Source organism: Lonchura striata, chromosome 14, assembly GCF_046129695.1.
Source record: "Lonchura striata isolate bLonStr1 chromosome 14, bLonStr1.mat, whole genome shotgun sequence".
In the NCBI taxonomy this organism is placed as follows: domain Eukaryota; kingdom Metazoa; phylum Chordata; class Aves; order Passeriformes; family Estrildidae; genus Lonchura; species Lonchura striata.
Genome location: NC_134616.1, coordinates 4,823,391 through 4,849,959, shown reverse-complemented (window position 1 = coordinate 4,849,959; position 26,569 = coordinate 4,823,391). Strand labels below are relative to the sequence as shown.

The following is a 26,569-nucleotide window of genomic DNA, read 5'->3' as shown; positions in this document are numbered from 1 at the left end:
AGTGTAGGTGAGCATTAACTTTTTGCTTTTTTTTTTTTTTTTTTTTGTGAAAATAGCAGAAGACAAAATAGATCATTTGGGAATGGAGGGGAATGGGAGGTTGGCAGAACTCCTCTTCCATCTTGCCAAATGGAACAAGTCCTCAAACCCTTTACTTTAACACCCAATATTTCAACAGAAAGAGGAAAATATGATGGCTTGGGATGTGAGCCCAGGCTCAGAGCTGCTTCCATTGCTCTTCCTCTGGCTAAATAATTCCTTAATTATTTCTTAATTGCTGTCAAGAGCACTGTTCTGCCTTCTTCAGAGTAATGAGTGATTTCTTCTTAGATATTAGGAAGAAATTCCTCCCTGTGAGGGTGGTGTGGCCCTGGCACAAGTTTTCCAGAGAAGCTGTGGCTGCCCTGGAACTGTCCAAGGGATGGAGCTTGGAGCAACCTGGGACAGTGGGAGGTGTCCCAAGGATGGGGGATTGGAATGAGATGAGCTTTAGGGTCCCTTCCAACCCAAACCATTGCCTGATTGTACAAAATTCAAGTGAACCCTGGTAAAATACAAGTTGCTCCTTGAGGGTGTCACTGAATCCCTCCTGCCTTCCAAAATGTATTCTCCTCTTGCTTTACAAACGGGATGAGGAACAGGGAGCTCCTGTGGTGCTGAGGCCCAGGATTTGTGTCCTGGGCCCCCACAGCTCAGAAGTGGGTCACCAGCCTGTCCCTGGCGCTCCAGTTGGTGTCACTTAGGCAGCTGAAAGGAACAAACAGGCCATCGATCCGTCTGCCAACAGCCCCAGGCCCTGGATTTTAATTACCAGTGTTCTTTGGGCTAAATTTCTGCCTCTTGAAACATAAACCTCAATGAAGCTTCACAATGGAGGAGTTTGACCCAATACATTTTTTTTTCTCTCCACGGTTTTATTAAAATATTTTAAACACTGTTGCAACTACCTTTAATTTTCCATTTTTCCAATGATTATGAGCAACTCAGATTTTTATGCTCTTTTCAAGAGAGATTAAGAGAACTTTTCCTGTTAATCTTTTTTATAGGAAGCTTTAAGCAATTGTAGAGCCTTATTTATCCCACACTGGTGCTCTTTGTTCCTGCAGCTCTGTATTTAGCTCAACAAACTGGGTGAAAACTCATTTCCAGTAATGTTTGTGTTGTGTTCTTCGCATGGGCACTGCAGAAATCCAGAAACCCCTGTGTGATGCAGCTGTTTTGGGATGGGGTTTTTTATGGGACCTGTTCTTTCAAGTCTGTCTGTTCTAACAGCAGTGAAGGTTATTTTTTTCCCTCCAAGAGAGGTTTATGAGGGACTGGGAGCCAAAACACAACAAGAGTTGGGGTTAAAATATGAGTTATGCCATTGCTCTGAGGGCACACGAGGCATTTCCTCAATGAAACATCCACATGAGAAGCTCCTGTTTGGGCATGTGGCACTAAAAAGCACCACTCTATAGTGGGTTCTCCCAGCTGGAACCTGATGGACCAGGGAGGGAAACCAGCCTGGGCTGGAGCATTTGCTCCTCCCTTTGCAGCCACCCCCACGAGCGCCGGCGTCTCCAGCAGCGCTTCCAACCACTGCAGGAGCAGCTGTGGCTTCCAGGGACATGGAGAACCATGGACACGGAGCTGCAGCTGTCCTGGCTGGCTCCTGGCTCTCCTGCATCCTCCGAGCCCCCAGGGTGGGAGCCCTGCAGGAGCCGCTGCTGGAGGACGCGGTCCTGGAGAACATCAGCTGGGCCGCCGAGGAAGCCCCGGGCAACGACTCCTCGGAGCACGCCTTCTTCTCTCTGGATTATCAGCACGTCCAGGTCCCCTTTGAAATCACACTCTGGATCATGCTGGCATCCTTGGCCAAAATAGGTGAGGCCTCCTGAGAGGATGAGGAGGGACGGGGAATCTCAGTCTTGGTGGTGTGGCTTTTGCTCCATCTCCACTCTGGTTTGGAGCCTGAGGTAACGTGCCAAACCCTCGGAATTCACACATTGTGAAGCCAGAGACACTGCACAGGTGGAAAACCAGTTGCATTTTAGGTTGGAAATGGTGGCTTTCCACCTAGAAATTCACACCTGGGAGTGCTGTTGCTGTCTGGAGGAAAAATACTGAGTTTCCAGGAGGAGGGATTTGATTTAGCTGCAGGACACACCAAGGTGTGTGTTCACCTTGATTTCCTTGCCAGCCACGCTCTGTGCAGGTGGTCCACTGACATCTTCATCTTAAAATGAAGATTCGTTGTTCTTAGAAAAGTGCCCTGTGTCTGGCCAAGGAATAATTCCATCCATGTCCAGGGTGTTACACAGCTAAAGTGAAATCTCCATGCAAGGTCATCCAAAAAAGATTTAAGTTATGCAAAATATCTGATCTTTTTATATTTTCCTATGACAAACTAGGCACAGGAAAGTGAAAATTATATATAATATTCCTCTCCAGGAATTGTCTTCAATTCTGTTAAAATACTACTATAAAAGTTATTTTACACCATTTTTTCTTGTACTTCTTTTTCTCAGAATGGAGAAATCTGTAAGATTGGGTTTGATCTGAATTTTTCAAATGGAAAGGATCTTTTTTCTAACTAGTTTCATGATACATAATGAGACCCTTTTTTCTAGTCACATGCTCGAAGACATAATGATCAGAGATTTTTTAAATTTATTATTCTTATTTTAATTAGATTTGTTTCTATGACTTTTTTTTTAATAACTCACCTTATACTTGTGGTGATTTTTTCTATGTTGGGCATTGCACAAGACAGGCTTGATTGTACATTTTTTAGCTTTAAATGCTAATGACTAAATACTATTAAAAGTGGACCTGTTTGTAATTAATGGGAAGACTTTTTGTGATTTTTAATGTATAGAATCTGCCTTCTGTTTAAAATTAGAAGTTGCTATTTCTGTTAGTGCTGAAGATGGACTGCTGCATAGATTACATAACTAATAATGCGAAATACTTTTTTATTTATGTGTATTATTATTTTTTGTTTATTACCTCAATATATCTCTCTAACTTTATGTTATGATGAAATGAGATCTGAACAGACAGTAATTTGAGGAAGTTTGGTATTTTCAGTAATTTTTAGATTTTCTAGCCAATTTCTGAGCAACTTCACCCTCACTGTGTGAATTTATTTGTGCTACTCCAAGGTGTAACCTGCTGGCAGTGGGAGTGTGGGGACTTTCAGAGGGTTTGGGCTGATGAGACAACACCAGTTTTATCTTTCCGTGCCCTGCAGGGTTCCATCTCTACAACAAGCTGCCTTCCGTCGTTCCCGAAAGCTGTTTGTTGATATTTGTGGGACTCATCATGGGGGGAATCATCTATGGACTAAATGATAGGTCACCACCAGTGATGGACAGCGACATCTTTTTCCTCTACCTCCTGCCCCCCATCGTGCTGGACGCCGGCTACTTCATGCCCAGCCGCCCCTTTTTCGAGAACATCGGCACCATCCTGCTCTACGCGGTGGTGGGGACCATCTGGAACGTGTTTGGGATCGGCTTTTCCCTCTATGGGATCTGCCAGGTGAAAGCTTTCCGGCTGCAGGACGTGTCCCTGCTGCACAACCTCCTGTTCGGCAGCCTCATCGCCGCCGTGGACCCCGTGGCCGTGCTGGCCGTCTTTGAGGAGATCCACGTCAACGAGAAGCTGCACATCCTGGTTTTTGGGGAATCGCTCCTCAACGATGCCGTGACCGTGGTAAGGACCAGCCTGAGCTGGGGTATTTAACCTGCAGAGGATGGTGCTGAGTGATCGGATGGAAGAGCTGCAGAAAAAGAGGCTCAGGGAAGAATTTATTCCCCTTTGCAGCTCCTTGAAATGAGTTCATAGCCAGGTGGGGGTTGGTCTTTTCTCCCAGGGAACAAGTGGCGGGATGAGAGGAAATGGTCTCAAGTGTCACCAGGAGAGGCTTAGATTGGCTATCAGGGAAAATTTCTTCATGAAAAAAGCAGTCAAGCATTGGCACAGGCTTCCCAGGGAAGCAGTGGAATCGACCTGCAAGTGTTTAAAAACCGTGTGGATGTGGCACTTAGGGACATGGTTTACTGGTGAACATGGCAGTGCTGGGTTATTGGTTGAACCTGATGATTTTGGAGGGTTTTTTCAACCTCAATAATTCTGTGATTTGTTGAGGGAAAAGTCCTCAGCAACCCCTTCTAGCAGAGGACTCCTGGTCCAATTCTCTGGCACTGAGGTCCTTGGCAGCATTCAGGTGAACTTAGAAGTTTTCAGGTTTCTCTTTGACTCCATGTCTGGGGACAGAAATGTCCGTGAGGGCCACAGCAGTCCCCTGGTGGGAGCCAGACCTCCTGGGCAGGAGGTGATGCCGCACTGGCAGAAATCCCAGCAGTGTATTTGGTGTCATGGCCACATCTGGTGAACATCCAGTTAACTGCTGTTTCCCTCTTTCCTTCCCCCCACAAGGTGCTCTACAAGCTCTTCCGCTCTTTCTGCGAGATGCCAACCATCAAAAGTGTGGATGTTTTTGCTGGAGTTGGAAAATTCTTCGTGGTTGGGCTGGGAGGAGTTTTAGTGGGGCTGAGTTTTGGGTTCACCGCCGCCTTCACCACGCGCTTCACCAAGGACATCCGTGTCATCGAGCCACTCTTTGTGTTCCTCTACAGCTACCTGTCCTACCTCACTGCAGAGATGTTCCACCTCTCCGGAATCGTGGCGTAAGTGAGGCCCTGCAGCTCCTCTCTCCAGGAAAACTTCCTGCCTATATTCACTGAAAAATAGCCAAAAACACTTTAAAATTTTGAAATCTGTGTATGACGAGGAGCAGGGCCCTCTCCAAGTGTCACTCTGTTTCCCAAATTGCACAACGATGGCTGATGGTGGATTTATGTAGGTTATTGAGGAATGTTTGTTTGAGCTCCATGGTTTTTATTTGGAAAGGCTGGATGTTCCAACAGTGAGATGTCTGGTAGGTTTGGCAGAGCCAGAAGAAGTTTCTCAGCTTATTTTGTAATTTTCCACATGGCCCAGTCAAAACCAACATGGGAAGAGTTACAAGGAGAATTTAAGTCAGCTCCTTGGAAAGGTTTGATCTTGGTTTGCAGCGCGTCTGTTCTCACATCCCCTTCCCCATCTGCATGTCCTGCCTGGCAGCCCTTGGTGTGACAGAGCAGCAAGTGAATGGGACAGGAACTGAAGCCTGAAATACTCCTGCTTTTTGGGAGCAGCAGATTCTAATGGAAAACTCTGCTTTGGAGGTTCTGACTTGGCTTTGGGAGCTCAGACACAGCTCATGTCTGGCCTCAGGTGTCAACCAACACCTCTGTCTCCATTGGGAATCTGCTGGCCAATTTCAGCCAAAGCTGTCACAGATCATTTCAGTTCATTTAATTTTCTTTTAGCTGGGTAGATCTTTCAATAAAATGAATAATTTTGGGCCAGATCCTTCAGATTTAAGGGACTAATTAAGCTTTGTGCTTACCTCGTTGGACATCTCACTGTCAGAGCAGATGCTGAGACAGGAATAGACAGAAAGACCCCAATGTTCAATAAATCTCACCTTGGAAGGCAGAGGGAGAGGAAAACCAGAGGGTTCCAGCCCTCCTGTATTCTGTGGGCTGGAATCTACTGAGTGTGGTTCTCCTACCCAAACTGAGTCAGATGGTGCTGATGATCACAACCATTTAATATTCCCCAAAAGACACCAAAATGCACCTACCCTGCATCAGTGGCTGCAGTGGAAACAACTGTGCAGCTGATGAGAAGGAAGATAAAAAGAAAATAAAAAAATGAAGTGGGCTCCCAGCTCAGCACAGAAGTATCTGAGAGATCTATTTTAAAACTAATGATGTTCCTTTGGATATAAACCACTCCTGTGTCTCGCAGATTTTGTTTCCTCAGCTGGTTAATAGGAGCAATATTTGAGTGTTACTGAAAACAATTCCAGCTCTGGGAATAGGTAGGAAAAGCCTCTTTATAGGATTGCAAGATAGAACAGTGAAATAAATATGCTGCATAATCATCGTGGAGCAGAAAACATTCAATCCTAATGGTGTCTCCTTCTATCAATCACAATCTGCTGTACCCATTATGGAACCCATTTGCTGTTCTTTTGAATAATGCATTTTTTTCTGAAGCAAAACAATGGCAAAGGCAGCTGATTCCTGCACTGTGCCCTTCTAATTGCCAAATTATAAATGCCTGTCTTATAGATCTGGAGTTCAAACAATTCATTCTGTTGTGGCCAGGGAATACTGTATTATAAGAAGCAGCTTTTGGCAGTTTGTTTCTTTGAAAAATAATTTGATTGCCAAAAAAATCGATTCTACATACGCCAAAATAATATAAAAAAATCTGAATACAGCTCAGTCTGTGAAACTCTTCTACAAATGGGTTTTAGTTTAATTTTTTAAATTTCTTATTTCCCTTTTCCCTGCCCTTTGCCTTGGTAGCAATGTCCATCTTTAGCCAGGACAAGACAAAGTTTATTCTCTTTCTGTGACCCTGCTGTGATCCCATGTCCATTGTCCAATAAGCATTTCCCCAAACCACAATTCTGGAAGTTACTTGCCCATAAATACTTGGATTTCTTAGTTTTTAACTGTAACTACATCCCCCACTACTTACTGAGGCAGACAGAGAAATGGAAGAATTTTTTTTGTTTTTTAGTCTGTGGTTCAGTCCCTGTTGCTCTTTCTGGCAAAGCAGGTCAGACCTAAAAAGGATAAATCAAACCAGACCTGTATTAGAATATTTTTAAGTACTGGTACATTTTCTTAGGAGAGGAAAGATGTGAACTCAAATATTTGGTGAAAAAGGGATTTGAATCTTGGTCTCCTGCTGCTGGGTAACAGAGGATCCCATTCCTCAGCAAAAGCATTGTGACTTTCCCAATTCTGACCTTTCCTATCCTCTGCTTTTGCCACAAATCCTCTCCCTAAAGCCCAGTTTTAAATTCAAACAGACCCAAATGTTTGTGTCTTCAAAATAATGGGGAATGTTAGTGAAATTCTGGGGTTAAACAGGGTATTTTCAGTGCAAAGCTGTAATTGCCTGGCAGTTCTCTGAGCATCTCTTAGTTGATAGTTCTGGGGGAGCCACCATCTCTCTCAACACCTTTGTTTAGGTCACTTACCTGTCCTGGTCACACCCAGAGCCAGGGACCAGCCAAGGATCTGCTCCTCTGTTGACTTTTCTGTGATCCAACAACTGTGATGTTCCCTGTGGAAATTGTTTTCAGTGCAATAAAAATATGGATGGCCTTACCAAGCGGCACTGGAAGTCAGATCTTGGAAATTTAAGATCTTGGAATATTTTTGTATTCCTGCTGCAATATTTTGAACAGAAATCGTTTGGTCCAGATTAAAATATAAAAAATGGATCTTCAGCATTTTGAGCGCTCAATTGTTTTGACCTCCTAGGATTGCTGGCCTGAAAATATATTGATTTTTGACCTCTTAGGATTGCTGGCCTGAAAATACATTGATTTGAAAAGCTGATGAATTAGGCTAATGCCATGTTCCCTGGAACTTGAAGAACCAATTATCCATGAAAAATTGCCAGGCAATTGCAAGGTCAGAGTTTGGCAGAGTTAAAGAGCTGGAAACAGTGTGGAGAGATGGGAGGAGTTGGGTGTTAGTTGGAGGTGTTGCTTTGTGCTGTGATAAAATGCAACAGGTGATGAATTGTTCCTCTGTTAAAGTCCAGATTTGGGTAGTTTGGGCAACCTATGAAGTATTTTATTGTCCTAGTGGTCCTGATGCTCTTGGCCTGAGGTAGGAAGTAAATCAGCCCTCGGTGAAATATCTGCAAACATCCAAAACTTGATGAAACCCACTTTTTTTATAACTGATGTTTGATTTTCTGTGTTAAAATAGAAAAACATATTTTTCTTTTCATATTTCAGACATATTTATTTTCTGTTGTTTATTTTTCACTTCCTCAGCATCATTTCCTGTGCCATGGGCATGAAGCGTTACGTGGAGGCCAACATCTCCCTCAAGTCCCACACCACAGTCAAGTACTTCATGAAGATGTGGAGCAGCGTGAGCGACACCCTCATCTTCATCTTCCTCGGAGTTTCCACCATCGGAGAAAACCACGAGTGGAACTGGCCCTACATTTGCTTCACGGTTATCTTCTGTCTCGTTTGGAGGGCACTTGGTAGGGGAAGTTGTAGATCTTGGTTTTTCATGTATGTTATTGTTTATGGAAGTGAGGAATGAGATTCCATTTGATGAGAGGGTGCTCTGCCCCTCCATCATCCTTTCCTGCTCGCTCTGCAGTGTGATCATTCCAAATGGGAATGCTAGAACTGAACTGGACATCCCAGCCAATGCTTCCTGCTCCTCCATCTCACTTAATTCCACATCTTGCATTTTGCTGCAGTTTCCTGCTCTGTGCATTCACTGGTGCTGGACAGAAGCTCTCATGAGATCTATTTTATCAATGTCCCTTTTTTTGCCATGATCTTCCTTTACCCTCCTTCATTGCCATGATCTCCTCTTCAATTTCAGTGGTTTTTAGTCCCTTGGTATTCTCCCAGCAGGAGGGAATTTGTAGATACATATCTTGGAGTTAGAGATCCATGAAAATCCTCTGAATTTAAGGGATTTAATTCATAACAAGCTGATGTACAGCAGCATCCTTCACTGGGAAGCTGGAGGAACATTCCAGTAGCTGTCCTGGGTAGACGAGATTTGGGACCTAAACTTGTGAGGATGCTCCTGCTGCTACTCAAGAATTTCAGGTCAGGGTTGAGAGTGGCAGAATTGGGGAATTGCTGAGGTTAGCAAGGGCCTGTGGAGATCATCTGCTCCAACCCGAGCAGGGGCAGGCAAGACTGTGCCAGATTTTGGTTATCTCCATGGATGGAGAGTCTACAGCATCCCCGGAAAACCTGTCAGGGTGTGTGACCAACCTCACAGCAATGAAGAGACCAAGGCTTGGTGATAATGAGGAGCAAAGCAGGAAAATACTCTCCTGCTAACTGCCCTCTGCAGTTTCTTTAGCCACAATTACCATGCAAAACCAAGTCCTGGTTCCAGGATTCTCTGGGATCCCATTTTCATGCATTGGAAATTACCAGAAAAATACAGATGTGCTGTATTTCCATTCTCCTCAGTTGCATCTTGTGCTGATTCCATGCTGGGAGAGGCTGGACCTCCATTCATCTTACAGTGTTTGGCACCTAATGAGTTCAGAGTGCCTCAGTTATGGATGTTTTTATGTCTTAACAATATTTGTGAAAATAACAGCACACATTTTTGGCAAAGAATTTGAGAGCTTAAAAATGTTCAACAGGATTTATGTTTACAAACCCGTAAGTCAAGCAGTGAACTCGAATTTGACAGACACTTCAAGAAATTGTTTAAATAGGTTAGGCCATGATTAGCAAGGCAGAGCAGAATGGGGTTTATTAGCTGTTAGGACATGCCAAAGTTTGTTTTAATAACTGTGCACCGTACTTGGAAATGTGCTCATTAGTCAGTTTTTTGTACATTCAAGTGTTTTATTTCCATTAAGTGGTGGTTTCTCTTAAATTATTTGCTCAGATGAAAGGCGTTCTAAGTGAGTTTGATTTTTTTTTTTAGTTCAAAAATTCTTCATTGCAAGATATAAGAACATAGCAATGCTTCAAAGCACCCCAAAAATCCTCCCTAAGCACAGCCCATCTGAGAGCAGCTTAAATTATGCAGCGCATTATTAGGAAAGGGCTCAGGCTGCAGCTACCCTTTTCCAGTCAAAATCTCCCTGGAATTAAATAAAACTCACAAACCAGGGCTGGGGATTGTCTGAGTGGTCTTGAACAGGGTGTTCCTGCTGGAGCTGGGAGGGTGAGAACTGGGAAGAGGCTGCACCAAGCCAGGCTGGGAAACTCCTGCCTTGGAGATGGTGGTTGAGATTAAACCTTGGCCTGCCCAGAGCCATCCAGCAGCTCTGGATTAATTAATAACTAATTAATAATTGGATAGTAGGGAAAACTTCTTCATTAAAGGGTTGCCAAACATTGGAATGGGTTGGCCAAAACAGTGTGGAGACAACAGCCCTGGAAGTGTTCAACAAATGTGTGAGTGTGGCACTTGGGGACATGGGTTAGTGGTGGCCTTGGCAGTGATGGAGGAATGGTTGGACCTGATGATCTTGGAGGGCTTTTCCAATCTTAACAATTCCAGGATTCTAGGATTCTGGAGGTGCCTAAGTCACTGCTCCAGAAAAGGGAGGTGCCCTCACATTTCCTTACAGGAATTGGGGATTTTCAGGTGGGCTGGGATTGGTGTGTAATCTGTGCCCCTGTCCTTCATAGAACACTCTCAGTGCTTTAAATGTTTGAGAAATGATTCTGCTGAAACCTGGGGAATTCCTTTGCTATGAGGAAGATCATCTAAAAAGGAAAGTAGAGCCCTTGCATGGCAGCACTGGGGCTCTGCTGATATCCAAGCCCTGGGGAGATTTCCTCCTGCTCTTTCCCAAGGTATCTGCAGGAGAAAATACATTCTGCTCAGAATGATTAATTATATGTCATCTCTTGGAGCAAACTGGCCTTGAATTAGTTTAGGGAATCCTAATAATAATTTATGAGGAAGGATTAAATTAAGGCAAAGGCCAGGATATCAGCTCAAGTAAATTTTGTTCCTTTAAATCATCGGCACTGCCTGAGCTGTAGAATAAGGGTGGATGTGATCTGAGGGAAGCTTTGTTTTATTTATTTTTTAAGTTGCAAAGAACCTTGACACCCAAATGCTTCCTGTCTACTGGTCTGGGCACCAGTTCTGTGGAGCTCCAGAGATGGGGAAGGTGCCACAAGTTAACTCAGTTAACTGAGTTCCCTATTCCCAAACATCCCCAGCTTTTTGTTTTCTTCACACTCCTCCAATGTACAGTAAAAAAAGTTCAGTTGTTTTTAGCTGGAGGTGTGTGGGTAGATGTTTGATATGTACATAATAAATGCACTGTTTTTATTTCTTTTACAAACACCCTCTAGAAAAGCAACAGTGCTGTGGCTCCAGCTAATTCCTACCAAAAGTCAGTGACAGGCAGTGCCATCAGTTCTCAAAATGGCTGTTAATCTTTGGGAAATGGGATGTTTATCACATCCATTGGGATTAAAATCACGGCCTACTGATTTAAGGCCTGACTTTTTGTACCTTTCTGCATCTGTTTGTGCATTTGCAAATGGCTGTAAATCACAGCAATGGCTGTGTCACCTCACGTGGCCTTCAATTTGTACAGTATAAATCTGAGGGAAAGAAATAACATTAACACAGTGGAATATAGCTACTTATCCAAGCTACTGCTTGGAAACTTTGGCAAATAGGAGGGCAATTTGCGGCTAAATTGTTGCTATTGATCTGCCTCAAAAGCATTTGTAACCTCAGCAATTTAGTAATTTGTTATCACCAATTAAAATAAATAAATTCATATTTCAGGACTGTAGGCAGTCAATATCTGTAATCTCTCAAATTAGAAATACGTCGAGGATTAAATTTTATCTGGACAAAGCAAATTTCAACCTGACTGGAAGAAAAGTTCTCCAGTGGCATATTGGGAATATACCACCCTTGTGCCCTGGTTAGTTCCTTGTAGTTGGTGTTTACCAATTCCATGGTGTTTTACTGGAAAATATAAGATTGTGAGTTTTCTCTAATTGTTCTATTTGACTGATGTGCCTCAATCTACCTTCCTGCTTTTCAGGGGTTCTTGTGCTGACTTTCTTTGTGAACAGATTTCACGTGAACACCATCACCAGTAAGGACCAGTTCATCATTGCCTATGGGGGGCTCCGAGGGGCCATTTGCTTCTCTTTGGTTTTCCTGCTGCCTGACTTCCACAGGAAAAAGCTCTTCATTGCAGCAACAACTGTTGTCATCCTCTTCACCGTGTTCGTGCAGGTAAAACCAGTATTGGGCACACACTCGGGGTTAGGTCCCCTCCAGGAGTCTGGGGGAGAAGGTTCCTCTCCCTCGTGCTGGGGCTGTAAGTTCTGCTGCTCCAGCACTGAGTTTTAAGGAATTGTGGTGCTCCAGGGCCCAGGAGGAGCAGCAGCTCTCAGCATTGCTGTGACATCTAGTGGTAAAACCATTCCTGCAGCTTTCTGCGGGATCTCAGGGTCTTGGGTGTCTCCCTGCTCTTCTCTGACCAGCAACAAGTCTCTAAAGGCTTCTCTAAAATACAGCTCTTAGTTCATCTGGCAAACACAGCCACATTTGAAGGAGGGTGTGGTGGCAAAGTTGGGGTTGTCTGGTTCTGGAGTGAGCAAGGCTGATGTCCACCCATTGTTTATCCCAAAAAGCAAAGAGTGGTCTCCACAGGACTGAAGTGAGTGGGGTGTGGACGCTTGGGAAAGATCTCATGTAGAAAAACTCCCTGAGAGCTCCTGGTCAAGGACATGAGGTCCATGTGGAGCTGCTGACCAGGTGCAGAGGAGTTTCTGGGCCTTTGGGAGATGGTGGCTCATGGTGGCAGCTGCCGAGTGGCTCCGTGGCTGAGCATCACCCTCAGAGCCAATTCCTCCTGCTTTTCCTGACTGAACCCCTCAGGTGGGTGTCGAGCACTGGGACAATGTGGAGGGTTGGGTTGATTTTGCTTCCCCACGTCCACCTAAATCCTCATCCTGAGCTGGAGAAGTGGCGGAGGATGGATCAGAGTGTGCTGTGCCGATGGGATCGGAGCTGGGAGCCGCAGGGCAGTGGGACTGGGCAAAGCCTCAGCCTGAAAGGAGAGAGCAGGGGCCAGACCGGCGGGGGGATGTGCTTAGGTGGAGCTTGACAAGTTTTAAGATGCAAATGTGGGTGAGAAATTGAAAAGCCCCGGTCCGCAGGCACGTCCGCTCACGCAGAGCTGCTCTTGAGCCTCACACAAAAGTTGTTCTGAGGCAGCAGCTCCAGGCTTCGGGAAATCCTTCCTGGGGCCAGGAAAAGGGCTTTTGTGTAACCTCAAAGCCCAGCTGGTGATGTCATCCCGTGCAAAAGGGTGAGAGTTAAGCAGGGTCCCCGTGTCCCTGACCTTCAGCCATGCAGGAGCATTGTGTCTGCAGGGCCGGGGCCACCACGACAACAGGGGAGGGAAAAACCAGGAAAATTACTTAAAGCCTGAGGCAGAAAGATATTGCTGGAGCTCAGCACAGAAAAATGTAACAGGACCTTCAAATACCTGGCTTTGCAAATCAAGTTTGTGGTGCTGCTGCCAGACACATCGATGGATGTGTTATTGGGGAGGAAATATTATTTTTACCATCCCAGTGTCTTTCGTGGTCACTGTGTGTGGAAAGGGCAAGAGAAGTATTGGCTGTGAAACAACTTCTGTGCATAGTGGACATTTTTGTTCTTGTTTTATGCAAAATGTTTTCTCTATATTCCCAGTGATCTCAATATAGGCTTGTTGGGGAGTGTCTGTGTTAAACAGGACAGAAACCAAGGCAGAGGTGATTTGGAGTCTTTTAGGCTGGTTTGGGCCACCTTGTCAGAGCTCAAACCCTCGAAATCCTATGATTCCCTTGGAAATCTTGCCCCTGCTGGCTGGAAATGCTTGTGCCACAGAGGAATGAACACCCCTTGAGCTATTGGGCTCAGCCACCCGTGCCTCTGTCAGTGCATTCCACAAGCCAGGAAACTCCTCTCTTTTGGCCTTCCTAACCCAGTTGCATAAGGCTCTTCCCACAACAAGCCTGGTTAATCATTTTGAGAAGGTTGACTGAGCCATTGTCAATTCCTCAAGCTTCCAAGCAGGCTGGATATGTGCCACGTAGACCAGGAAGTTCTCCAGGGAGCTCTCTGGGCTTGTCTGGAATGTCACTACCTCCCCTCATTGTTCAGCTTCTTGGTGTGGTTTTAAAATCAAATACTGTTGGAAGTTCACTCTCTCAACTTACTGGCCCCTGACCTCTGCCATGAAATTCTGAGCAAATTGGGGAGGGAGGAGGTTTTTTAATGCCTGCACTGTCCCACTGGATTTCTGGAGGTGGAAAACATTGTGTGAGCTGTGATGGAGCTGTCAGACACTCCCTGGGATGAGTTATCCCTGGTGGGTGGAGGAGCAGCACAGGGGACCTGCAGGTGTGCTGTGAAATGATGTGTGGCCTGGAATGACACATGGGATTCCCATAACATCCCAAATGCTGCTTTAAATTGGAAACAACTGCAGCTGATAATCCAGGAAGGCAAGAGGCCAGATTGCACAGTCTCTGCTTAATTTTTGTAAATTTGTTATTCTGGAATTTGTGAGTTCTGTGTTATTGACTCTGAATAGCGACACATTTTTTATTGCTATTAGCTATTAAAATGACACATTAATTGTTTCTGCAATTAAAAATGTGTTCAACTCTCCTCCGTGCCAGCATTTGTGACATTCAGAAGTCATAAACATCAACTACTCCATCACTAGAAAAGTCATTTAATGTAGAAGCCGGACTAAGAAGCACAACCACAGCAGCGTTTTAGTTCTCTCACGAGGCTTAAAGGATATTAAAACTTTTCCTTGACCCTTCCCACCAGGTGGATGCTTTGATTAGGAAACTTAGCCACTGGCTGGCCATCAGAGATCACTGGAGTAATGGTGTGTGACACACAGTGCTTAAGGAGTGGGCAGACAATTGCTGGCGGAGGCTCCGTGCTGAGAAATCTCAAGGATTATCCCCATTTCAGGCATTTGAACTTGGATTGTTTCAAGCCCCTTTCCATCTGGGAGGCCACGAGCGACAGCAAACCACAGGCTTGACCTTGGAATTATTGGTTGGCTTTTTGTGGTCTCGGAGAGGCCGGAGGAGGCACGCAGAGGTTTCTTCCCCCATCCTGAAGCCTCTCTGTGAGTTCCCCTTGACAGGTTCCAACCAGGAGCAAACAAAGTGTTTGGGCCACACCTGGGAGAACAATTTCTGGTCCTGTTGGAGCTTTGCAGGTTTTACCCTGCCAGGAAAGCAGGGCAGGTGAGGGAGGCTGCTGGAACACCAGAGCAGGGTTGCTGTGGCTCAGCCCCACGCCAGTGCAGAAAATGGGGTGTGAGGACAGGCTGATTTCTGTGTGGGTGGTTACTCTGCAGGGAATGACCATCCGTCCCCTCGTTGACCTGCTGGCTGTCAAGAGGAAAAGGGAGAGTGCTCCCACCGTGGGAGAGCAGATCCACATTCGGGTAAGTGGAGCATCTGTCAACACATGGCCAGAGCTTTCTGATATCTCCTGGAATGTGCATGTCTCCAGGGACCCTGCAGATCTGCAGTTTTCCCAAATCCTCTGCAGGTCAGCCCCTTTCCATGTTGGAAGTCCTGTTCAGCTTCCTAACCATGGAATTTTTTTTGCATTGGAAGAGCAGCCACCAATCAGGCTGATATAAGGTAATGAACAAACACGAGAGAAAAAGATTATTTATTGCCCAAAACTTTAAGTTAACCTAACTCATATTTCTCTGGTCTCTGGAACAAGAGAAAGAAAGAAAATGAGGCTTGCTTGCTTTCAGGAGTAGGAACTTCTATGTCCTCTCTAGTCTCATCACCACCGCTGGTTGGGATATTTTTGCAAAAAAATGAGGAAAGAGAGGATAAGATTGGGGCTAAATTGGAGGGAACCTCAGAAGTGCATCATCCCTGGAATTATTCAAGGCCAGGTTTGATGGGGATTGGAGCCACCTGGGACAGTGGAAGGTGTCCCTGCTCATGGCAGGGGCTGGAATGAGATGAGATGTAAGGTCCCATCCAACACAAACCATTCTGTGATTCTACATCCATAACTCAAAGGTGAGATTTCATTCCCCTTGTTCTCACCACCCAAATGTTGGTATTTGTAGCCACAGAGGACTTCAGGGAGAGGCTCAGCTCCATGAGATCAGCTGCTCTCCCACTCAGCTGAGCCTTTGCATTTGCATCCAATGGAAAATTAATATATTTCTGAATCTAATTGTTCAATCCTAGCCACGTTTCTGTGGGTATGGCTCCTTCAGCAATATTATTGTCATTGTTTCTTTAGCAATAAAGCCATTGGGGCTGAGGACATTTGTAAAACGTGTTTGGCATCCTCACAATGGGGTTGGACTGCAGGGCTTTGTCTGAGGTTAACACAACAGCTCAGGAGGCTGAGGAGCTTTTTCCAGTTGTGAACAGAGATGACTTTGTTCTTTTGTTAGGGTGTGAATGGTAAATCATCTCAGAAATGTGTTTATTAGGAGGTGTGAGCTGAAAATGGCCATGCACCAATTAAGTTGAGAAGGTAAAAATGCAGATAGTTGGAATTCAGGGATGCAGAAGCTAGAAGCAGCTTTCTTCCTCAAATTTATTTTGCCATCTGGATAGTTGGGATATTCTTGCTCGTAGGAGTGATCAGAGTGTGTGAGTGTAATTCCAAATAATCAGAATAGTTTGGGTTGGATCTTAAAACTCATCTCATTCCACTCTTTGCCATGGGCAGGGACACCTTCCCTTATCCTGAATTGCTCCAAGCCCTGTCCTGGGACACTCCCAGGGATGGGACACGTCAGTGCTTCCCTCCAATGTAATGTTTGTGGAACACACAGCTGCCAACAGCCATGTGAGGGCACTAAACCCACACCAGGCTGCAGGGCTGAGCCAGCTGCTCTAAACTTTTCTGTCTCTGACTCCCCCAAAATGATAGTTTTAAAAAAAATGTAGAGCTGTGGAAAGTTCCAGGGTCATCGGTGCCTGAGTGTGGAGGGCAGCAGAGCAGAGACCTCTCCCAGTTTAGAGATGCCAGTAGGAGGGAAAGCAATTTGGGAAATTACAGGCATTTAACTTTGAGGTGGAAAACACAACCAGGCTGGTATTTTTTATATAATTTTAAACAATAATACTGTATTTATCTAAAGAATGATATGATGATTTTATTTAGTGGGACGTATCTGGGGGGAAGGCAGTATTTATTATTGAAGATTAACATATATGTGTTACCTACATTTATATCCTGAAGATACTGATTTCCTGAGACAAATTGTCCTCAAAAACCCCAAAATGAGCCTTTCCTGCTGGTCAAGGCCCAGAGGGCAGAACATGGGAGCCATCAGCCCTCCTGTGCCTATCACAGAGAGCAGATTCATGGCCTCAGCATTTATTCTCTGCTTGCCCACACCTGAAAGCAACCCACTCATTGTACTCCAGCACCAATGGATGAGTGGATGAAGATTATCCCAGTGCCTTTTCTCCTTGTTTCCCAGCTCCATATCCCCAGCTGGAAGCATCCCCTGTTGTGTGTGTGGCTGTTGCTGTTTGCTGGCTGGGTTCATCACGTATGCAACCAGCGTAGAGCAAAATCCTCTCTCCTCTTTAGTTCCTGGATCATTTGCTGGCTGGCATTGAAGATATATCTGGACACTGGGGACAGTATTACTGGAAAGACAAGTAAGGATTTACCAAAATACAACTGTGTACATGTGTAGGAAAAAAAGGAGGTTGGTTTCTATTCCCAAAGTTTGCGTTGTGGGCAGGTGGGTCTTGTTCATCCTCATGGCACAAGGGAGGTGACAGAGGGGCAGCTTTTCCTTGTCCAAGGGGACACCAGGTTTTCAGGGCAGTTCCCTGCTTGCAGACACCTCTTTTGCATCACCCTAAAAAGATCCTTTCTCCTCTGCTATTGTGTTTGTCCCTTCTGGCCCAAAGAAATCTTCTGGAAGTGCCATGGACATGACACACAGCCTGTCCCAGGCTGTGCACATTTAGCATGAAAGAGCTGAGTTTGCAGCACTGCTTGTTGTGGGCTGAAATAACAGAGGATCTCTACAGATTTCTGTAGCAAAATGTTCCATTTTCATTAAATTCTGGGAGTTTGTACATTTTAAAATTTGAAAAATTGCATCAGGATTAAAAAAAAAATACAAATACCATAAAATATACAAAAAATACTATCTACCAGGTTTAATTCCTTGGTGGTCCAGACACAGATGCAGCTGGTAGAGATTTTTTAGGAATGCCCATGCTTGGAAGTGCCACTAGAGGGTATGGGAGACACTGCTGCTGAGGAGCATCCTGCTCCTTGTGAGCAGATCTTAGAGAGATTGATGATCTCAGAGGTCTTTTCCAACCTAAATTATTCAACGATTTGAGCAGAAAAGAAGAGGAAATGGCTCAGGAGGGAATCTGGAAGTGTTGAAATCTGTGGCTACTGCAGATGCAGCACTTCTAGAAGAGTTCATGATATATCTGGCACTTTTGGGGAGTTTTTATTGTAATTAGTGAAGTTTTAATATTTTGACTCATATACTGTAATGCAGAAATAATTAGGGACTGACCTCTTGGACCATTGATTTCTGAGGAGGAGTTAATGGGATATAATGGAATTTAATGGAATATGGGGCAGTGGTGGGCTATGACCCTGCTGCCTTACTCAGGTCTGTTGGTGCTGGGGAGTCAGGGGAGAGGCTAAACCCATCTCATTTTGTTCTCCAACAGACTGGAATATTTCAACAGCAAATACCTGCAGAAGATCCTGCTCAGGGAGTACGACCAGCCCAAGTCCAGCATCGTGCTGCTCTACGAGAAGCTGGAGCGCAAACACGCCATCGAGCTGGCCCAGGCTGGGCAGCTGGGCCACGGCCTGGCCCACCCCTCCTTCCTGTGAGCAAACACCAGCTCCAGCTCAGCACCTGGGGGCTAAAAATGATGGGGTAGATGAGCACCAGCCAGCACTGATGGTGGCACATGGAGGGTCACCTGTATGCCCACGAGTCACAGGGAAATGGTGCTCTGAGGAAGAGGCTCCTGCCCATTTCTGGATGGGTTTGCACTGTTAAATGTTCTGAATGGCCACTTCAGACCTCACAGATGGTTCTGCTCTGCCACAGCTCCCCATGGCTCTTTTATCCACCAGGGACAGCCCAGCTCTGATGCAAATGCTAAATTCCTGCTTTGCCGTGAGCTCCATCTGCAGAGATGAGCTCTTGGCCATGTTGGCTGTGGTGGGATCCCAAAGGGGCACTGAGATTTGGGGATGTATTTCTTGTGCATCTTCCAAAATAAGGTGTTCTGCTTTTCTTTGCAGCAGCAGCGACAGGACTGTCATAACAGACCAAAAATTGGAGGACACTCCAAATCCTGATGTCCTGGACAACATGCAGGAAATATTGGCGAGGAACCTGTACCGGATCAGGAGGACGGTACAACTTTTCCCTCCATCCATATTTTAAGTGTCCAATAACACAAATTTCCTCGGTTATCCGAACAGCCTGAGCAGATGTTATGAATATTTCCATAATTACCCAGGATGTCTCTTTGTGAGGAGAGAATAGTTGGCTGTGTGGAGCCAGATCCAGTTTCCAAGTCAGTGGCACATTTCTGTTTGCTGCCTGACAGCTTTTGAAAGGTTCACCCAGTCAGCCTATAATTTCATGGAATATTTTCGGCATCGGTACCCAGCAGGGAAAAGGAGAAAGGAGGAGCACGTGGAACTTCAAGCACTGGGTTAGCAGATCCAGCAGCATCTCTAGGGCAGAGCAGAGATGGGGTTACCCTCATGGTACATTTTCCCCCCATGGATGAGAGTTGTGAGCAGGAATTAATCTGCAGAGTTTTTAAATCCACCCAGCAGTTTTGCCATGGAACTGGTACCAGGTGGTTAAAGGGCATAAACCACACTTGCTGTTTACAGAGTCATGGACCATGTCTGGGGTTTCACACAGCACCTGGAATTGCTGTTTGTAGGGAGACTTAGCCTTAAAATCCACCTAAGCCTTTGTTTTACGGATTGCACATAAAATACGGAGTCCTTACGAGTGGGGCTGGTGTGGGCAGCCCAGCACAGAGGGATCAGCCTCCCCCTCCTGTTCCTTTGCTGAGCTGAGGGAAACAATGGGATAAGGCTGGGAAGAAACCTGTGGACATGGTGGAGGGATGAAGATGAAGGCACAGCTCCAGTTTGAGCTTAGTCCTGCATTAATCCAGCCTAACCCCTGGTAGAGACAGCATTATCCCAGCTCCCACTGGTGTTAGTGGGAGATTTCAGCATGGCTGGGTGGTGGCTTTTGAAGGAGGATTTATGGTTCCCGTTGTCTGCATGATTTCTGTGGGAAGGTGGGGTTAATACAGAACATCGGAGGCTGAAGCTGTGAAGGCACCTCGAGCAGAGTCACCGCACTCATTCTGTCACCTGGATGCCAGGTGTAACTCAGTCTTGTCATTCAGGGATTTCTTGGGTGACTTCACATAAAAGAAAACCCCAGAATTTGGAGTGCCATCCCCTTCCGTGGCTCTTCCCATCCCCACCTCTCCTCCACCAGCGTCTGCCCGTGGCTGGGCGGGCTGGCTGCAGGGGAGGAGGATCCCGGAGGAGGACAGGGATGCTCCCGTGTCCAGCAGCCCCGTGTGTCCCTGCAGGGCCCGGCGTACAACAGGCACACCCTGCCCGGGGACAGCGAGCCCACGGAGCGGGCCAAGGAGCTCCTGATCCTGCGGCACAAGAACCTGCTGGTGGAGATGGGCGGGAGCGACTCCTGCAGCTCCAGGAAGGAGGTGAGAGGGAGCCCTGGCCAGCAGGACCAGGCACAGATTGCTTTCACAACCTTCTTATTGCTGATGGTGCTTCCTTCAAAAGATAAATCTTGTTATTTTAACTTAAAAAAAAAAAAAGGTCTCGGTCCCAAATCGCATTCCAATGAATAGAAAAAAATACCAAGGGGAAAACTCCCCAGCCCAGCTCCTGGCAAAGCAAGGATCCATCCTGAGCACAGCCCCGTTCAGTGCTCTGTGAACAGAGACTTCCAGCCGTGCTGGCAAAGTTCTTTACTGAGCAAATGTCACTGACTGGCCTTCGCTTTGCAGATCCTGAGGTCTGGCTTTCCCATGTTTTCTTTTCTGGGAGATTTCATTGAAGACAGGAATTTGTCTCCCCCCATTGTCAGTGATCCAGAGTGTAAATATTTGAAACTGCTCAGTGTTTTTTTCCTCCTAACTCTTTTGAAAGGACAGAAGCATTTTTGTAATCTTTCTTATGATGATTCTGGGGGCAAGTTCTTTGTTTTAAAACACATCTTGTTCTGGGTAGGCTTGAAAGAAGTAAAATAGAGGGAATTTTGCTTACCAGATGCCTGTAAGAAACAAAAAAATTTCCAGTTTACTGCTTGGATAGCTCTGTGTTGGTTTACATTCTGAATCAGAGGAGAAACAGGGTTAATGCAATGTCTGTGCCTGGTAAAGACTTGCTCTTTGGTGAGAGAAGCTGGGCCAACATTTAGCTATGGAAAAGAAAGGTTTCCAGGAATGATGCATGAGGAGCAGGCTTGGCTTTTTCAGTTCCTCCCATCCTCTGTAACTCTTTAGAGCTAAAGCATTTAACCCTTGTCATATTTTGCTCCCAAATGCCCAGGTCAGCAGCAGTGCAGAATCACAGAACATCCAGAATTGGAAGGGATCCATGAGGATCACTGAGCCAACTCGTGGCCCTGCACAGAACATCCTCAAGAATCCCACCCTGTGCCTGAAAGTGTTGTCCAAACACTCTTTGAGCTCTGGCAGGGTTGGTGCTTGCAGTAATTGCTGAGCTATCCCTAAATTTCACTCACTTCTCCAAATTTTAGGTTTTGATGGCTTGAGCTGCAGCACTGTCCAAGTGTGAGCTGTGATCCCTAATCTAAGCAGCCAAGCTCCATCACTGATGAGAACAAAATGACCTTTTAGAAAGAAATAAATTTCCCTTCCCTATTTAGATAGTAATTTTCCATGACAGCACAAGAACTTGGGAGTGCTGTGGACTTTTTTCCACTCCAATTTCCTTGTGGAAGTGCCAATCATGGAGGAGCCCACCGAGAGCAGCAGCACTGCACCAAACACCGCTGGTGCTCAGCCCTTCCTTCCCAGAAAGGTGTTCTGGCTCTTGCAAACAACTTAAAAGATTTAATTTGATCATTTACATGCTGATTGGTGCTTACAATTCAGAACAGATAGGCAAGAACATGGCATGTTCCTGTAGAACATTTGGTATAATTAAACTTCAAAAGAGCAACATCAAACTCCGGCTGATTTTGAGCACGACGTTCTCTACTTTAAGGATATTTGATTGTTAACCCTTGTGCTCCTGCTTTCCCCTTCTCTGCTGCATTTGGTGGGAAATTCAGGAGCTTTGGGAAAGCTGTTTCTCCTGTTCCTTTGAGTGCTTGCAGCTGGGCTTTGGGGGAGCAGAATGGTTTTTGGGGAATTGCAAAAGCAGTAGGATTTACTCTGTGTCTGTACTGACTCGTGGATGATGAAAAATGCCCTCTGAGGGTGGGAAATGCCCTGTGCATTTTGGAAAATGCCAATTTGATGCTGCACACCGACTGTTGTGTCACTGGAGCCGCTTACTGGTACTGCTCACACCCCTTCACTGCAGCCACCTTGGCTCTGTGCCAGGCCAAGGGACGCAGATGTACATCCCAGAATAGTTTGGGTTGGAAGGGACCTTAAAGATCATCCCGTTCCAAGCCTCTGCCATGGGCAGAGACACCTTCCACAAGATCAGGATGTGCTGCCCAGCCTGGGAGATGATAGTAAATACTGGGGACTGATCCCAGTGACACCTGTAAGGGTGGCTTTAACCAGGAACCATCCCTCAGTGTCCAAAAGGACAAGCCAGACCTGTTTTGTGTCACCAGCAGCTTTTCTGCTGATTTCTAAGATTTTACTTAAAATTACCTCATTTACTGTGAATAGAAATCAAATGATGCCCCAAAGTGATGGGATAATGCTCTAACAGAGCCCCATATTAATATTATATATATATAATATTATATAATATTAAGGAGGGTGGGTGAATGCTGTTACTTCATGCTGTAGGAGGACAGATTGCAGAATTTGTCAGCAGAAAGAAGGAACACTATGCTAAAAAGTAGATTTTAGCTTATTATAAGCAGCTCAATACTTACCAGATTTTGGGGAAAAAGCAGCTACTCATGTTTCTTCCATGCCAAATTGAAAAGAAAATGGTATTTTCCTGATTAAAAAGAGCTATTAATGAACAATGTCAATAGTGTTAGAGATTTTTCTGATTGTCAGATATTCCATCTTTTGTAGTCTCATGGGGAAGGGTTTGGCCTTCCAGGTTTTGAGTCAGCAAGAAAAACCTGGATGCTGTTGTGGCCCACGTTTTTCTATTCTAAATCTCACCACGAGATGGAAGCATTACAACTGTATTTGCAACCCCAACTGGGAATCCAGGGATGGGAAATAAACTTCCAGCAAAGGGCCACTGGAACCCCTGTGGTGCTGGTGAAACTCCAGCAATTCCACTGCCAGTCTTGGAAAAAAAGCCTTGGTGTTACCTTGAGCGCTAGGAGCCGAGGGAATAATTAAAAAATCCCTTTGGTTCAGTAGAAACCCTGTTTTTTCTGTTTGGCGAGTGTCTGTTTTTCTGTTTTAGTGAAGCTGCTGAGAGCTTTGCTGTTAAATATGAAGCTGTAGCTCAGTGAAACTCATATTTTATTAGGGGCTGGTTGGTCTTTTCCCCCCAAACACAATCAGGGATGTGTGGGAGAACATCCTCGTTTGGGCTGGTGGCTTCCCCAGGCTGGGAAGGAGCCAAGTTCATCTTGGCTGCTGGACAATCCATCTCCCCCCGAGGAGAAGGCAGTGCCCTCCCCGGGATGGACACAGCTCTGTGGCCAGGAGGGGCTGGGATTGGGCAGGGATGATCTTTGAAGCCCTTTCCACTGTTCTGTGGCTCTGAGTCACCTCTCCTGGGTGGCTTTAGGTGGCTTTAGGTGCCTTAGGGTTCTCCTGCACTTTAGGTGCTTTCACATCATGGAGAGGGGGCTCTTGGAGCCTCTTCCAAGGAGAGTTTGGAGAGCAAACAGGGAAAAGCTGCAAGAAAAGAACAGTCTTCCTTCTTCCAGAGCAGGTTAAATGATTTACACCAGGCAGAAGGACCTTGGCAGGAGAATGAGGTGACTTCAGCTCTGAACCACAGCCCAGGGGATTAACTCCAAGACTATCTATTTCCAGAAGAAAGTTCGCCTTCCTCTGCCTAAGGGCAAAATTCCTGCCGAAGGCTGCTGCTTCCTGGAGCTGTGCATCACTGCTGGCTTCCAGCACCAGCTGCTTTTGGGGCTTGCCTTATTTTAGGCAGGGATCCAGCCCAGCCTGAGCTGGCAGGGCAGATTCTGAGATGCAGGACAGCTTTGATTTACCACGGAGCACCCAGAAAATCTTTGCACCTGTAGCCAGGCAACTTGGTCCTCTTTTCTCCTGCCAAAACAGGAGTGCACTCCCCCAGAAGGAGCTTATTTGGAGCTGCCTGTGAGCCATGTGGGTAAATGACACGGTGCCTTTGGTAATTATGTCAGAGCCCTTTCATGGAGCATGCTCTGAGAATCCTTCAGTGCCCCTGGGAATGGCTTTCCAGGGAGCCGGGCGCTGCTGCCCGAGCCGGGGAGGCATTGTTATTAAAATGGTCAATAAAAGTGAGAACAAGGGATGGAGGGCAGCGGTCCTCGTTAGGGGAGGGAGGAGAACCAACTGAAACAAAACAGAAAACCAGGCTGGGAGGTGTCCAGAGTTATTTTGGCAGTCTGGGTTTCTGGACAGAGGTGCCAAATCACAGCTGCGTGAGAGACTTATTCCCAGTATACAGAGGCACCGAACAATCCAGGCGGCATTGTGCTACCTGATTTTTATTTTTTTCATTCCTATTTTTTTGTCCTGGAGGGTGGAGATTAGCACTGGAGTGAAAGGACAGGGAGCTCGTTAGTGCCAGCTCGTTACCTGCCTCCTTGGCCTGCAGCCAACGTGGGGAACAGCCAAGGTGAGAAACATCCATATCCTGGGGACAGCTTTGCCTTCTGCACTCCCTGCCCCATTCTCCCAGCTCCAGGGCTGCTCCTTCCCATCCTCTCTGCTGAACCATTCCTGGGGAGCTCAGACCTCTTCCAGAACTCAAAACATAATTGCTGTATTGTGCAATCTTAATTCTTTAAGCCTCTGACACTAGCTTGGTTTTATTTCTAGATTATTGATGCTCCATAAAGAGCTTGAAGTGCTATTCAGAGAAGCTGTGAATGCCCCATTCCTGGAAGGATTTTAGGCCAGTTTGGATGGAGCAACTTGGTCCTGTGAGACGTGTCCCCACCCACAGCAGAGGGATTGGAATGGGATGATCTCTAAAGTCCCTTCCAATCCAGGCCATTCCATGATTCTCTGTTGTAGTAAATCAGCATCTGCAAATGCTTCCTGCCGTCTCTTCAGTCTATTTTTAGCAATAGACTTCTTTTTGTTGTTGTTGTTTATTTTTACATGGCAAAAGTGAAACGAACGGGAGTGGAATCCTTAGGGATTGCAGACGATTGGTTTGTGGGGCAGGAGTGAACAGATTTCACAAGGCACTAAAGCCCTTCTCTCCCTCAGTCCCAGAAGGAGGACTCGTGCTCGGCGCAGGGCGAGGCCGTCCCGCAGGCCAGGCTCTGCCGCTCCTTCACGGGTAAGTTGGGGAGCTGGGGGTCGTTCCCTGCCCTCCCCTGCCCACCCTCATCCCCCTGGCATGGCCCAGCAGGTGCCAGGGAGGTTGTGGGACAAAGTGGGGCTCTTTAAATGAGCCTCATGGATGAGCAAGAAAAGCTGAAAGAAGAGCTTCCCACCCTGGTGCCCCTCTCAGCACACCTGAGGTTGGAGTGAATGGTTTGGGCTCTTTCAAAGCCATCTAATCCAACCCCTCTGCCACAAGCAGGAACATCTCCAACTAGGTCAGGTTGCCTCACTCAACCTGGGATGTAGCTGTTTTAGTCCACAGTTTACCAGGAATACTTCAGGAAGCACATTCCTGAATATATACCATTACTATAAGCAGAGAAAAGTGATAAAAAACATTATTTCTGGGTAAATTTCCACCCAAGGAAAACATGAGCACCATGGCCCCTGACATACAGTGGTGTCAGAACAGGAGGAGATTGTAATCCCATAATACAACAACAGCACATTCCAGGTGCTCCAGCAGTACACCTGCGTTTTCCAGAGCTGGTTTAAGGAAGCCACCAATGTGAATTTTTGCTCTGCAAAGCTGCAGATGTGGACTGACAAAAGAATGATGATATTGATCCAAATACCTTATGTATTTTGAAGTGTAAACCTGGGTGTAATTAACTTTTTTGGCTATTTCCTCCATGGAAACACTGATCTTTGTCTCCTGTTTTATAATTGGGAAGTGGAGGGGAACAGCACATGGCCACCTCAGTGTTCCTGCTGAACCACAAAGAAGGGTGTTTCTCGTGGTGTTTCTCGTGGTGTTTCTCATGGTGTTTCTCGTGGTTTTCCTCTTCCCACAGTGGGGAACACGGAGAAGGTTCGGGAGGTGAAGGAGAACCGATCCAAGTCCGTGTGTGCCATCCCACCGCCCCAGCCCAGCGGCCAGACCTGGGCCGGGAGGAAGGAGCTGTCTCTGGAGATGTACAAACACAAGGGATGCTCTGGCTCCTCAGGAGGGGTCTGACTCCTGCAGGGAGGGCTGCTGGACATGTAGATAATGTAAATAAGATCCACGTTGGAAAGGACAGAGGGGACAGGGTGGAATACCCAGAGTGGTTTGCATGGAAAGTCGCTCTTATTGCCCAGTGTTGGGTTTTCAGTGGGAACTCAGGGAAAAGATGCCCAGCTGAGCATCAGCAATGCCAGGGAATGGCTGAGGGCACATTTCTAAGGAATTTATAGGAAAAATTAGCCAGT

The 26,569-nt window shown here is 46.1% G+C and overlaps 1 protein-coding gene across 1 annotated transcript; it reads left to right on the top strand.

Moving 5' to 3' along the window:
- The first annotated feature begins 1,610 nt into the window (after nt 1-1,610).
- Nucleotides 1,611-26,336, top strand: LOC110474361 (sodium/hydrogen exchanger 2-like). The gene is given in 13 exon segments (XM_077786616.1): nt 1,611-1,866; nt 3,236-3,699; nt 4,426-4,676; nt 7,904-8,121; nt 11,653-11,849; nt 14,995-15,084; nt 17,226-17,296; nt 18,344-18,478; nt 18,480-18,599; nt 18,933-19,047; nt 20,264-20,398; nt 25,259-25,331; nt 26,173-26,336. Coding segments are annotated over 13 exon segments (2,289 nt in total).
- Nucleotides 26,337-26,569: the final 233 nt, after the last annotated feature.